This window comes from Sinocyclocheilus anshuiensis, unplaced genomic scaffold, assembly GCF_001515605.1.
Source record: "Sinocyclocheilus anshuiensis isolate Anshui unplaced genomic scaffold, SAMN03320099.WGS_v1.1 scaffold1081, whole genome shotgun sequence".
NCBI classification, from domain to species: Eukaryota; Metazoa; Chordata; class Actinopteri; order Cypriniformes; family Cyprinidae; genus Sinocyclocheilus; species Sinocyclocheilus anshuiensis.
In genome coordinates, this window is record NW_015555831.1 from 207,322 (window position 1) to 220,114 (window position 12,793).

Genomic DNA, 12,793 nt, shown 5'->3' on the forward strand with positions numbered 1-12,793 from the left:
TGATGGAATCTCTCCTGTCCTCTTGTTGAGAGAAATCGGGAGTAAGATGTTACTTTAGTTCTAGAATATATGTGAACATGCATTAATTCATCTCACTCACAAAAAAAAACACACAGATTCAGTATTCCTCAAAATGAATACAAATAATGCAACTCAGAATATGACGCAAACCTGATTATAACATAATTAAATGTTAAACAACACAAATATGCTTTATGTATTTAATCCCATTCTATTTTCTTCTGACCTTCGATGATCCAGTTCAACCGTACTAATAAGCACAAATTACTCTAGACAAACATTCGTGTGTCTTATTTTATTGCTGGTGTGTTGAAATGTCTTCTTCTGCATTCTACTGTACGGACGTAACTTTACTTTCCCTTCAGCCTGAGGCTTATTCATTTCACTTTTGGTGTGAAAAGGCTTTTATATTTGCCAAAAATAGAACTTTTTTATTTTAAAAACAAACAAGCAAGCCCTGTCCAGATTTAAAAAGTAACGCAAAAGTAACGTAACGCATTACTTTCCATAAAAAGTAACTAAGTAACGTAATTAGTTACTTTTTTATGGAGTAACGCAATATTGTAATGCATTACTTTTAAAAGTAACTTTCCCCAACACTATATATATGTATGTATATATTTCTTTGTGAAACAAGTATTTAATGTGTTGATACTTTTGAAGCCAATCATAGCCTTTGAATGAAATGATGGGAATTAAAAGGGGCATGTTGTAAAAAGTTATTTAAAAGAGCATATACAAATTATAGACATGTTTTGTCACTGGAACCATTTTAGTGTTAGGATTGCATATAACCTGTAACTTCCTGGTTTCTGAAAAAAGTTTGTGATGTTTAATGCTCATGATGATTACTAGTTATCAGTGATCTTTGACAGTGAAAAATAAAATATCTGCTTTTTTCTATATATTCCCATAAATCGCCGCCTTGAAATTATAAGGTTCTATCTGTAATTTTTGTCAAAAGTGAGTTATTCACATATTCTTATTCTGTGACAACTTATTTACATTTTATGTAATGTTTTTTGTCAATCTCAGAATGCAGATAGAGCCTTATAATTCCAAGGTGGCGAAATGTTGACATTTCACACATATGAAATTGTTGTCTATAATTGGGTAGTGCAATTTGTTGCAGCAAACAGCTCAATAATTGTTAATGTACTCTAAAGTGTAATTATTTGATTTTGTTTGTTTAATCAAATGTCTATGTTTTATGAAAAATCTATTAGCAATAAGAAATAACATTTTTAATATTTTGTTGCAGAGACAACTTTGTCAGGAATGACAGCCAAATACACTACAGAATCTTGGCCAACAAAGACGGTATTTTCATTCACTACATCTACCACTACTACAAGCATATCCACAACTCCAAAACCAACTACAACATCCACTTCAACTCCTTCTCCAAGTTTGTCAACTAGCATGCCTATACCACCAACAGTCCAAACCTCCTCCACTGTTACAGTTAAATCAACATATCTGTCAACAATAGCATTTACTACAACTGCCTCAGCATTTTCTCCAAAATCCACAACAATGAAAACAACCACCCTTACTCCTACCCCTGGATGTATTTGCCATTGGTCTGATTGGAATGACTCTGGGGGCCCAACAACAGGTCCTGATGGTGGTGAAGTAGTGCCTATTAAAAGATTAACTGACACCTATCCTACCATATGCTCAGCACTAAAGGAAGTACAGTGCCGTGCAAAACGTTATCCTGGAGTTCCTCTTTCACAGCTTGGACAGGTTGTGAAATGTAATATGAAAGATGGACTAGTTTGCCAAAACAAAAACCAAGGCCTTGCACAGCAGTGTTATGAATATGAAATTAGAGCATTCTGTTGTGATGAAAACTGCGTCAACATCACAACACAGTCGTTAAGTACAGTAGCTACAACAGTGTCATCAACAAGCATGCACATACCACCAAGTACAACATCAATGGTCCAAAGTTCCTCCACCGTTACAAGTATATACACAGACATATCAACAACAATTTCTACTGGTACACATTCACCAACTTTTCCAACCACCATGCCTACAACACCAATGAAGACATCAACAAGCCTTATTTCTTCCACAAACACAAACTTATCAGCAACGACTTCCACAATTTTTTCTGCTACACCTTCACTTTCTTCAACAAGCAGATTTACACAAAACGTTACACCACCAGTCCAGAGTTCCCCCACTGGTAAAACAATATCCACAACTCCATCATCAGTGACAACACCTTCACCATCATTTTCAAATGGCATGACTACACCACTGACTAAAACAACTTCAGTTCAGAATTCCTCCAGTATGACAGGCATAACTACAAATCCAACAACAAAAACATCTACAGCTCCATCAACAACGTTTCCAACATCCACAACATTGAAAACAAGCACCCTTACTCCTACCCCTGGATGTAATTGTCATTGGTCAGATTGGAACGACTTTGGGAGTCCAACAACAGGCCCAGATGGTGGTGAAATAGTACCTATTGAAAAAATAACTGACACCTATCCTACCTTATGCTCAGCACTAATGGAAGTACAGTGTCGTGCAAAACATTATCCTGGAGTTCCTCTTTCACAACTTGGACAGAATGTGAAATGCAGTATGAAACATGGTCTAATTTGCTTGAACAAACACCAAGGCCTTGCACAGCAATGCTACGACTATGAGATTAGAACATTCTGTTGTGATGAAAACTGTAGAAACATCACAACACCTTCACTAAGTACAGCTACAACAACAGTGTCATCAACAAGCATGCACATACCACAAAGTACATCATCAGTGGTCCAAAGTTCATCCACTGTTACAGGAACATCCACAGACACATCAACAACAATTTCTACTAGTACATCTTCACCAACTTTTTCAACCAGCATGCCTGCAACCCCAGTTAAGACATCAACAAGATTTATTTCTTCCACAAGCACAATGATATCAACAACAACTTCCACAATGCATTCTGCCTCACCTTCAGTTTCTTCAACAAACAGGTTTACACAAATTACAACACCAAGAGTCCAGAGTTCCCCCACTGGTAAAAGCATACCCACAACTCCATCAACAATTACAACACCTTCACCAGTGTTCTCAACCAGCATGACATCACCACTCACTAAAATAACTTCAGTCCAAAATTCCTCCAGTATGACAGGCATAACTACGACTCCAACAACAAAAACATATACAGCTCCACCAACAACATCTCCAACATCCACAACATTGAAAACAAGCACACTTACTCTTACCCCTGGATGTAATTGTCATTGGTCAGATTGGAACGACTTTGGGAGCCCAACAGCAGGCCCTGATGGTGGTGAAATAGTACCTATTGAAAAAATAACTGACACCTATCCTACCTTATGCTCAGCACTAATGCAAGTAGAGTGTCGTGCAAAACGTTATCCTGGAGTTCCTCTTTCACAACTTGGACAGATTGTAAAATGCAGTATGAAAGATGGTCTAATTTGCTTGAACAAACACCAAGGCCTTGCACAGCAATGCTACGACTATGAGATTAGAACATTCTGTTGTGATGAAAACTGTAGAAACATCACAACAACTTTACTAAGTACAGCTACTACAGCAGTGTCATCAACAAGCATGCACATACCACCAAGTACAACATCAGTAGTCCAAAGTTCCTCCACTGTTACAGGAACATCCACAGACACATCAAAAACAATTTCTACTGGTACATCTTCACCAACATTTTCAACCAGCATGCCTGCAACCCCAGTTAAGACATCAACAAGCCTTATTTCTTCCACAAGCACAAGCATATCAGCAACTATAGCAACAACTTCCACAATTTATTCTGCAACACCTTCAATTTCTTCAACAAGAAGATTTACCCAAGAAGTTACCACACCAACAGTCCAGAGTTCCCCCACTGATAAAAGCATAGCCACAACTCCATCAACAATGAAAACAACATCACTAGTGTATTCAACTGGCATGACTACAACACTGACTAAAACAACTTCAGTCCAAACTTCCTCCAGTATGACAGACATATATACAACTCCAACAACAAAAACATCTTCTACAACTCCATCAACGACTTCTCTAACATCCACAACATTAAGAACAAGCACACTTACTCCTACCCCTGGATGTAATTGTCATTGGTCAGACTGGAATGACTTTGGTGGACCAACAACAGGTCGTAAGGGTGGAGAAATAGTAACTATTGAAAGAATAATTGACACCTATCACACCATTTGCTCAGTGCCAAAGGAAGTAGAATGTCGTGCAAAACATTATCCTGGAGTTCCTCTTTCACAGCTGGGCCAGGTTGTAAAATGTAATATGAAAGATGGACTAGTTTGCTTAAATAAACACCAAGGTCTTGCACAGCATTGCTATGACTATGAGATTAGAGTATTCTGTTGTGATGAAATCTGTGGTAACATCACAACACAGTCTTCAATTACATCTGTTACAGCAATGTCATCAGGAAGTGTTTATACACCACTAAGTACAACATCAACGGTCGAAAGTTCCCCCACTGATAAAGGCATATCCACAACATTAACAACAATCTCTACTGCTACACCTTCACTATCATTTTCACATGGCATGACTACACCAGAGACAAAAACTATTACAGTCCAGAATTCCTCCAATACTACAAGCATGAAAACACAATCCTTAATTACAACAGCTACAAGGATGTCATCGACAAGCATGCATATACCACTAACTTCAGTGTCAACAATTCATACTTCTTCCACCATTACAAGCATATCTATAGGTACATCAACAACAATTTCTATTGGTACATCTTCACCATCATTTTCACCTGGCATGACTACACCACAGAGAAAATCAACTAAAGTCCAGAATTCCTCCAATACTACAAGTATGACAACGCAGTCTTTGACTACAACAGCTACAAGGATGTCATCAACAAGCGTGCATATACCACCAACTACAACACTAAAAACAAATAGTTCCTCCACCGTTACAAGCCTAAGTACAGGTCCATCAGCAACAATTTCTACTGGTACGGCTTTGCCAACTATTTCATCCAACATGCCTACAGCATCAACTACCTCATCAACAAGCATTACTTCCTCCACGAGTAAAAGCTTATCAATAACTTCAGCAACAGCTCCAACAAAGATGAATGCTACAACTTCAGTTTCTCCAACAAGTGCCTTTTTACAGAAAATTACAACACTAACAGTTCAGAGTTCCCCAAATGGTAAAAGCATACCTACAGCTCCAACAACATTGTCTACAGGTACACCTTCACCAACATTTTCAACTGGCATTACTGCACCACTGACTAAAACATCAACAGTCCAGAATTCCTCCATTATTGCAAACATATCAACAACTGCACCAAAAAAAACATCTTCTACAACTCAATCAACGACTTCTCTAACATCCACAACATTAAGAAAAAGCACACTTAATCCTACCCCTGGATGCAACTGTCATTGGTCAGACTGGAACGACTTTGGTGGACCAACAACAGGTCGTAAGGGTGGAGAAATAGTACCTATTGAAAGAATAATTGACACCTATCACACCATTTGCTCAGTGCCAAAGGAAGTAGAATGTCGTGCAAAACATTATCCTGGAGTTCCTCTTTCACAGCTGGGCCAGGTTGTAAAATGTAATATGAAAGATGGACTAGTTTGCTTAAATAAACACCAAGGTCTTGCACAGCATTGCTATGACTATGAGATTAGAGTATTCTGTTGTGATGAAATCTGTGGTAACATCACAACACAGTCTTCAATTACATCTGTTACAACAATGTCATCAGGAAGTGTGCATACACCACTAAGTACAACATCAATGGTCGAAAGTTCCCCCACTGGTAAAGGCATATCCACAAATTTAACAACAATCTCTACTGCAGCACCTTCACTATCATTTTCACATGGCATGACTACACCACAGACAAAAACTACTACAGTCCAGAATTCCTCCAATACTACAAGCATGAAAACACAATCCTTAATTACAACAGCTACAAGGATGTCATCAACAAGCATGCATATACCACTAACTTCAATGTCAACAATACATACTTCTTCCACCATTACAAGCATGTCTACAGGTCCATCAACAACAATTTCTACTGTTACGGCTTTGCCAAATATTTCAATCAGTATGCCTACAGCATCTACTTTGACATCAACAAGCCTTATTTCCTCCTCAAGCATATTGAGAACTACAGCAACAACTTCATCAAAGTTTTCTGATACACCTTCAGTTTCCTCAACCATCAGGTTCACACGACAAGTTACAACACCAAAAGTCCAGAATTCCCCCACTGGTAGAAGCATATCCACAACCCCCAAAAAAATGTCTATTGGTACACGTTCACCATTGTTTTCAACTGGAATGAATACGCTATCGACTAAAATACCAACAGTCCAGAATTCCTCCAATACTACAAGTATGACAACACAACATTTGACTACAACAGCTACAAGGATGTCATCAACAAGCGTGCATATACCACTAACTACGACTTCAACAGTACATAGTTCCTCCACCATTACAAGCCTAACTACAGGTCCATCAGCAACAATTTCTACTGGTATGGCTTTGCCAACTATTTCAACCAGCATATCTACAGCATCAACTACCTCATCAACAAGCATTACTTCCTCCACAAGTAAAAGCTTATCAACAACTACAGCAACAGCTTCAACAAAGATGAATGCTACAACTCCAGTTTCTACAACAAGTGCCTTTTCACAGAAAGTTACAACACTAAAAGTTCAGAGTTCTCCAACTGGTAAAAGCATACCTACAGCTCCAACAACACTGTCTACAGGTACACCTTCACCAACATTTTCAACTGCCATTACTGCACCACTGACTAAAACATCAACAATCCAAAATCCCTCCATTGTTACAAGCATATCTACAACTCCAACAACAAAAACATCTTCTACAACTCCATCAACGACTTCTCTAACATCCACAACATTAAGAACAAGCACACTTACTCCTACCCCTGCATGCAATTGTCATTGGTCAGACTGGAACGACTTTGGTGGACCAACAACAGGTCGTAAGGGTGGAGAAATAGTACCTATTGAAAGAATAATTGACACCTATCACACCATTTGCTCAGTGCCAAAGGAAGTAGAATGTCGTGCAAAACATTATCCTGGAGTTCCTCTTTCACAGCTGGGCCAGGTTGTAAAATGTAATATGAAAGATGGACTAGTTTGCTTAAATAAACACCAAGGTCTTGCACAGCATTGCTATGACTATGAGATTAGAGTATTCTGTTGTGATGAAATCTGTGCTAACATCACAATACAGTCTTCAATTACATCTGTTACAGCAATGTCATCAGGAAGTGTCAATACACCACTAAGTACACCATCAACAGTCGAAAGTTCCCCCACTGGTAAAGGCATATCCACAACATTAAGAACAATCTCTACTGCTACACCTTCACTATCATTTTCACATGGCATGACTACACCAGAGACAAAAACTATTACAGTCCAGAATTCCTCCAATACTACAAGCATGAAAACACAATCCTTAATTACAACAGCTACAAGGATGTCATCGACAAGCATGCATCTACCACTAACTTCAATGTCAACAATTCATACTTCTTCCACCATTACAAGCATATCTACAGGTACATCAACAACAATTTCTATTGGTACATCTTCACCATCATTTTCACCTGGCATGACTACACCACAGAGAAAATCAACTACAGTCCAGAATTCCTCCAATACTACAAGTATGACAACGCAGTCTTTGACTACAACAGCTACAAGGATGTCATCAACAAGCATGCATATACCATCAACTACAACACTAAAAATAAATAGTTCTTCCACAATTACAAGCCTAACTACAGGTCCATCAGCAACAATTTCTACTGGTACGGCTTTGCCAACTATTTCAACTAGCATGTCTACAGCATCAACTACCTCATCAACAAGCATTACTTCCTCCACAAGTAAAAGCTTATCAACATCTACAACAACAGCTTCAACAAAGATGAATGCTACACCTTCAGTTTCTTCAACAAGCGCCTTTTCACAACAAATTACAACACAAACAGTCCAGAGTTCCCCAACTGGTAAAAGCATACCTACAACTCCAACACCATTGTTTTCAACTGGTATGAATGCACGACTGACTAAAACACCTACAGTCCAGAATTCCTCCAGTACTACTAGCATGACAACACAATCCTTAACTACAACAGCTACAAGGATGTCATCAACAAGCAGCACTATACTACCAACTTCAACACTAAGAGTCCAAAATTCCTCCATCATTACAAACATGTACACAAATTCATCTAACATAACTTCTACTGGTACACCTTTACCAACATATTTATTCAGTGTGCCTTCAGCACCACCAACACATTCAACAGGCCTTAGTTCCTCCACTAGAATAAGCAAATCAGCAACTACAGCTACAACTTCAACAAAGTTTTCTGCTACACCATTAATTTATTCAACAAGCAGGTTTACACAACAAGTTACAAGCCCAAGAGTCCAGAATTCCCCCACTGGTAAAAGCATATCCACAACTCCAATAAAAATCTCTGCAGGTACACCATCACCATCAATTTCACCTGTCATAAATACTACACCACCAACGTCGGCATCAACAATCCTTATTTCCTCCATAAGTAAAAGCATATTGGGAACTACAGCAAAATCTTCCACACTTTTTTCTTCTATAACTTCAATTTCTTCAATAAGCAGGTTTACACAAGTTACAACACCAACAGTCCAGACTTCCCCCACTGATAAAAACATATCCACAACTTCAACAACAATCTCTACTGGTACACCTTCACCATTGTTTTCAACTGGCATGAATACATCAACAACTGAATCAACAACATTCCAGTATTCCCCCAATACTACAAGCATAACAACCCAATCTACTACAGCAGCTACAATGATGTCATCAATAAGCAGCACTATACTACCATCTTTAACACTAATAGTCCAAAATGCATCCACTGTTACAAACATATACACAAATCCATCTAAAATAACTTCTACTAGTACACATTCACTAACTTATTTAACCAGAATGCCTACAGCACCAACAACACATACAACAGTCCGTAGTTCCTCCACTAGTGTGAGCAAATCAACAACTGCAGCAAAAACTTCAACAAAGGTTTCTGTTACACCTTCAACTTCCACAAGCACTTTCATACAACAAGTAACGAAAGCAACAGTCCAGAGTTCCTCCACTACTAAAAGCATATCCACAACTCTACCAGCAATTTCTATTGCTTCACCTTCAACAACCGTTTTGGCAGGCTTCTCCTACAATGTAACAAGTATATCTCCATCTCCAATGACAACAACATCTTCTACAACTCCTTCAATAACTTCTCCAACTTTCACAACATTAAAAACAACGACCTATACTCCTACACCTCTATGTATTTGCCGTTGGTCAGATTGGAGTGGCCCAACAACAGGTGTTAAAGGTGGTGAATTAATACCTATTTCTACCTTTTCTACCATCTGCTCAGCACCAAAAGAAGTGGAGTGTCGTGCAAAACTATACCCTGGTGTTCCTCTTTCACAGCTTGGACAGGTCGTAGAATGTAATGTAAAACATGGACTGGTCTGCTCGAACAAAAACCAAGGCCATGCACAGCAATGCTTTGACTATGAAATTAGAGTATTCTGTTGTGACAGAAACTGTGGTAATTTCTCAACAAAATCACAGATTCCAACTGCTTCTAGAATGTCATCAACAAGTTTGGCTATACGATCAACTACAATGTCAACAGTCCAAAGTTTCTCCAGTGGTACTAGCATATACACAACTCCAGTAACTTCATTATTTCTGTCAACTGCTTCAACAACTTCTCCACTGTCCAAAACAGCCACACATACTCCTAACCCTACCTGCATTTGTCTTTGGTCAGAATGGTTGGACCTTGGGGGTCCAACAACAGGTTCTGAAGGTGGTGAAAGGATATCAATCAAAAGAATTTTGGACAATTATCCTACAATCTGCTCTGCACCAAAGGAAGTTGAATGTCGTGCAAAAATTTACCCCAGATTGTCTCTTTCCCAGTTTAACCAGGTTGTGAAATGTAATACTAAAGATGGCCTTGTGTGCTTGAACAAATACCAAGACATTACACATCAGTGCTTTGACTATGAGATCAGAGTATCCTGCTGTGATGGAAATTGTGGCAGTACCACAGCACCGACACCAAAAATCCCTTTGCTTACTCCTACCCTTGGATGTATTTGCCAGAGGTCAGACTGGATGGACTTCGGTAGCCCAACAACAGGTCCTAAAGGTGGTGAAATAATTTCCATCAAAAGAATAACTGGCAACTATCCTACCATCTGCTCAACACCGAAAGAATTAGAATGCCGTGCAAAACTTTACCCTGAACTTTCTCTTTCACAGCTTGGCCAGGTTGTGATATGTAATGCAAAAGATGGACTCATGTGTTTTAACAAAAATCAAGATATTACCCACCAATGCTTTGATTATGAAATCAGAGTATTATGCTGTCATGGACAATGTAGCAGCTCCACACAGGCAGCAACAACCTCTACAAGGTTGTCACTTTCAAGCACAACCACACCAGCAACAGTTTCTTCAGGTACAACTTCTATACAACAGATACCACCTTTCATTACATCAAAACCATTTTCTTCTACCCCTGAATGTATTTGTCATTGGTCAGAATCGTTGGACTTTGGTGGCCCGACAGTAGGACCTGAAGGCGGTGAAAAAGTAACAATCAAAAAAATAACAGATACCTATCCGTCCCTCTGTTCAGTCCCAAAGAAGGTGGAATGCCATGCAAAACATTATCCTCGACATTCTCTTTTGCAGCTTGGACAGGTTGTTATTTGTAATGCAAAAGATGGGCTCCTGTGTTTGAACAAAAATCAAGATATCACACAGCAATGCTTTGATTATTATATCAGGGTATTATGCTGCCATGGAAAATGTGACAACTCCACACAGACACCAACAACTCCTTCGAGGTTGTCAGGTTTAACAACAACCACAATTTCAAGTACACCTTCAGCAACTTCTACACCTTCCAAGACATCAAAACCATCCCCACTTACTCCTACCCCGCCATGCACTTGTCAGTGGTCAAAATGGTTGAATTTTGGTAGACCAACAAAAGGTCCTGAAGGCGGGAAACTTATACCAGTCAAAATCATCACTGACACCTATCCAACCACCTGCTCAATACCACAGGGAATTGAATGCCGTGCAAAACTTTATCCCCGACTTCCTGTATCACAGCTTGGCCAGGTAGTGAAGTGTAATCTTAAAGATGGACTTGTGTGCCTAAATGAAAAACAAAATATTACCCAGCAGTGCTTTGACTATGAGATCAGATTGTTGTGTTGTCATCGGGATTGTGCGAGCGCAACTTTACCAGCAGCATTGACTCTCGCTTTATTAAATTCCTCCACAAGTGTAAGCACAACCACTGTACCCCCAACAAGAGCAATGACTACAACCATTTCCAAAAACTCTTCTGAATGTATTTGCCAGTGGTCAGACTGGATGGACTTTGGCAGCCCAACAACAGGGCCTGAAGGTGGTGAAATTATACCTATAAACTCAATAACGAACACATATCTTAAGATTAGCTCTGCTCCAACTGAGGTTGAATGCCATGCAAAACTTTACCCTGGACTGCTTCTTTCACAGCTGGGCCAGGTAGTTACATGCAATTCTGTGGATGGACTAGTTTGTTTAAACAAGAACCAAGGTGTTACGCAACAATGTTTTGATTATGAGATTAAAATATTACATTGTCATGGATTGTGTGGAAAATCATCCAAAATTACACAAACAAATCAGCATTTTTCAAACAGCACAATAATCACCACTAGAAGTTTGCGAATGATCACAGGTTCAACAGGAGGTCAGATCACTGCACATCAAGATTGTGTCTGTGAAATTAATGGCAATAAGTTTAAGCCAGGTAATTATTTCTTCTCTATTTCTCTACCTCTCTAAAGATTTTGAATATATTCATTGTTACGTTTTATGTATACATGCATTAATTATTCTGTTTTTGTCGTAATGAATTAAACATCTCTTTTTTTTCTCTTAACCTCTTGTAAATGATGGCATTTTTTATTCCACAGAATCAGAAATTTACAATAAAACTGATGGTGATGGATGGTGTTACACTGCAAAATGTGTCAAAATAAAAGATAAGAAGTGTGATGTGATAACATTATCAGTACCCTGTTTAACAACAATGTTGCCCTCAGCCTCCATGCCATTGACAGGCAACTGTGATAAACATATGCCTCCTCTTAAAGTAAGTACTTTCATAATTGAGGCTCATATTATAGATTTTTGGTGTCTTAATCTAGATTTTGTTTTCTTTGAGTAAATTCCTATTGGGAATATCTTTGTCATATAAATCAAGTCAAGTCAAGTCAAGTCTGCTTTATTGTCAATTCTTCCACATGTACAGCACATACACACAGAGAATTGAAATTGCGTTACTCTCAGACCCTTGGTGCATACAGATAACACTAACAGTAGAACAGATACAGATATACAGATTAAATATAAAATACAACTATACAAATATACAAATAAGGTAAAATGTAAAATAAAAAAATATATATATATAAAAAAATATATATAAAGCAGCACACGGCACATGGCAGATAGAGTGCAAACCAGTGAAGTAAACAACAGTGCAGATATAATGATTTGTAGTGCAAAAAGAGCTTATTTAGACTGATTAAAGTGACTGTGTGTGTGT

At 38.5% G+C, this 12,793-nt stretch overlaps 1 protein-coding gene across 1 annotated transcript in view; it reads left to right on the forward strand.

Annotated features, from left to right (window-relative positions):
• LOC107675391 (mucin-5AC) overlaps positions 1–2,441 on the forward strand; it is a 20,935-nt gene extending 18,494 nt beyond the window's left edge. Inside the window, exons 28-29 of the mRNA XM_016469701.1 lie at positions 1,900–2,218; positions 2,312–2,441. Coding sequence (XP_016325187.1) covers positions 1,900–2,218; positions 2,312–2,441 — 449 coding nt within the window. The remainder of the gene's footprint in view (positions 1–1,899; positions 2,219–2,311) is intronic.
• Positions 2,442–12,793: the final 10,352 nt, after the last annotated feature.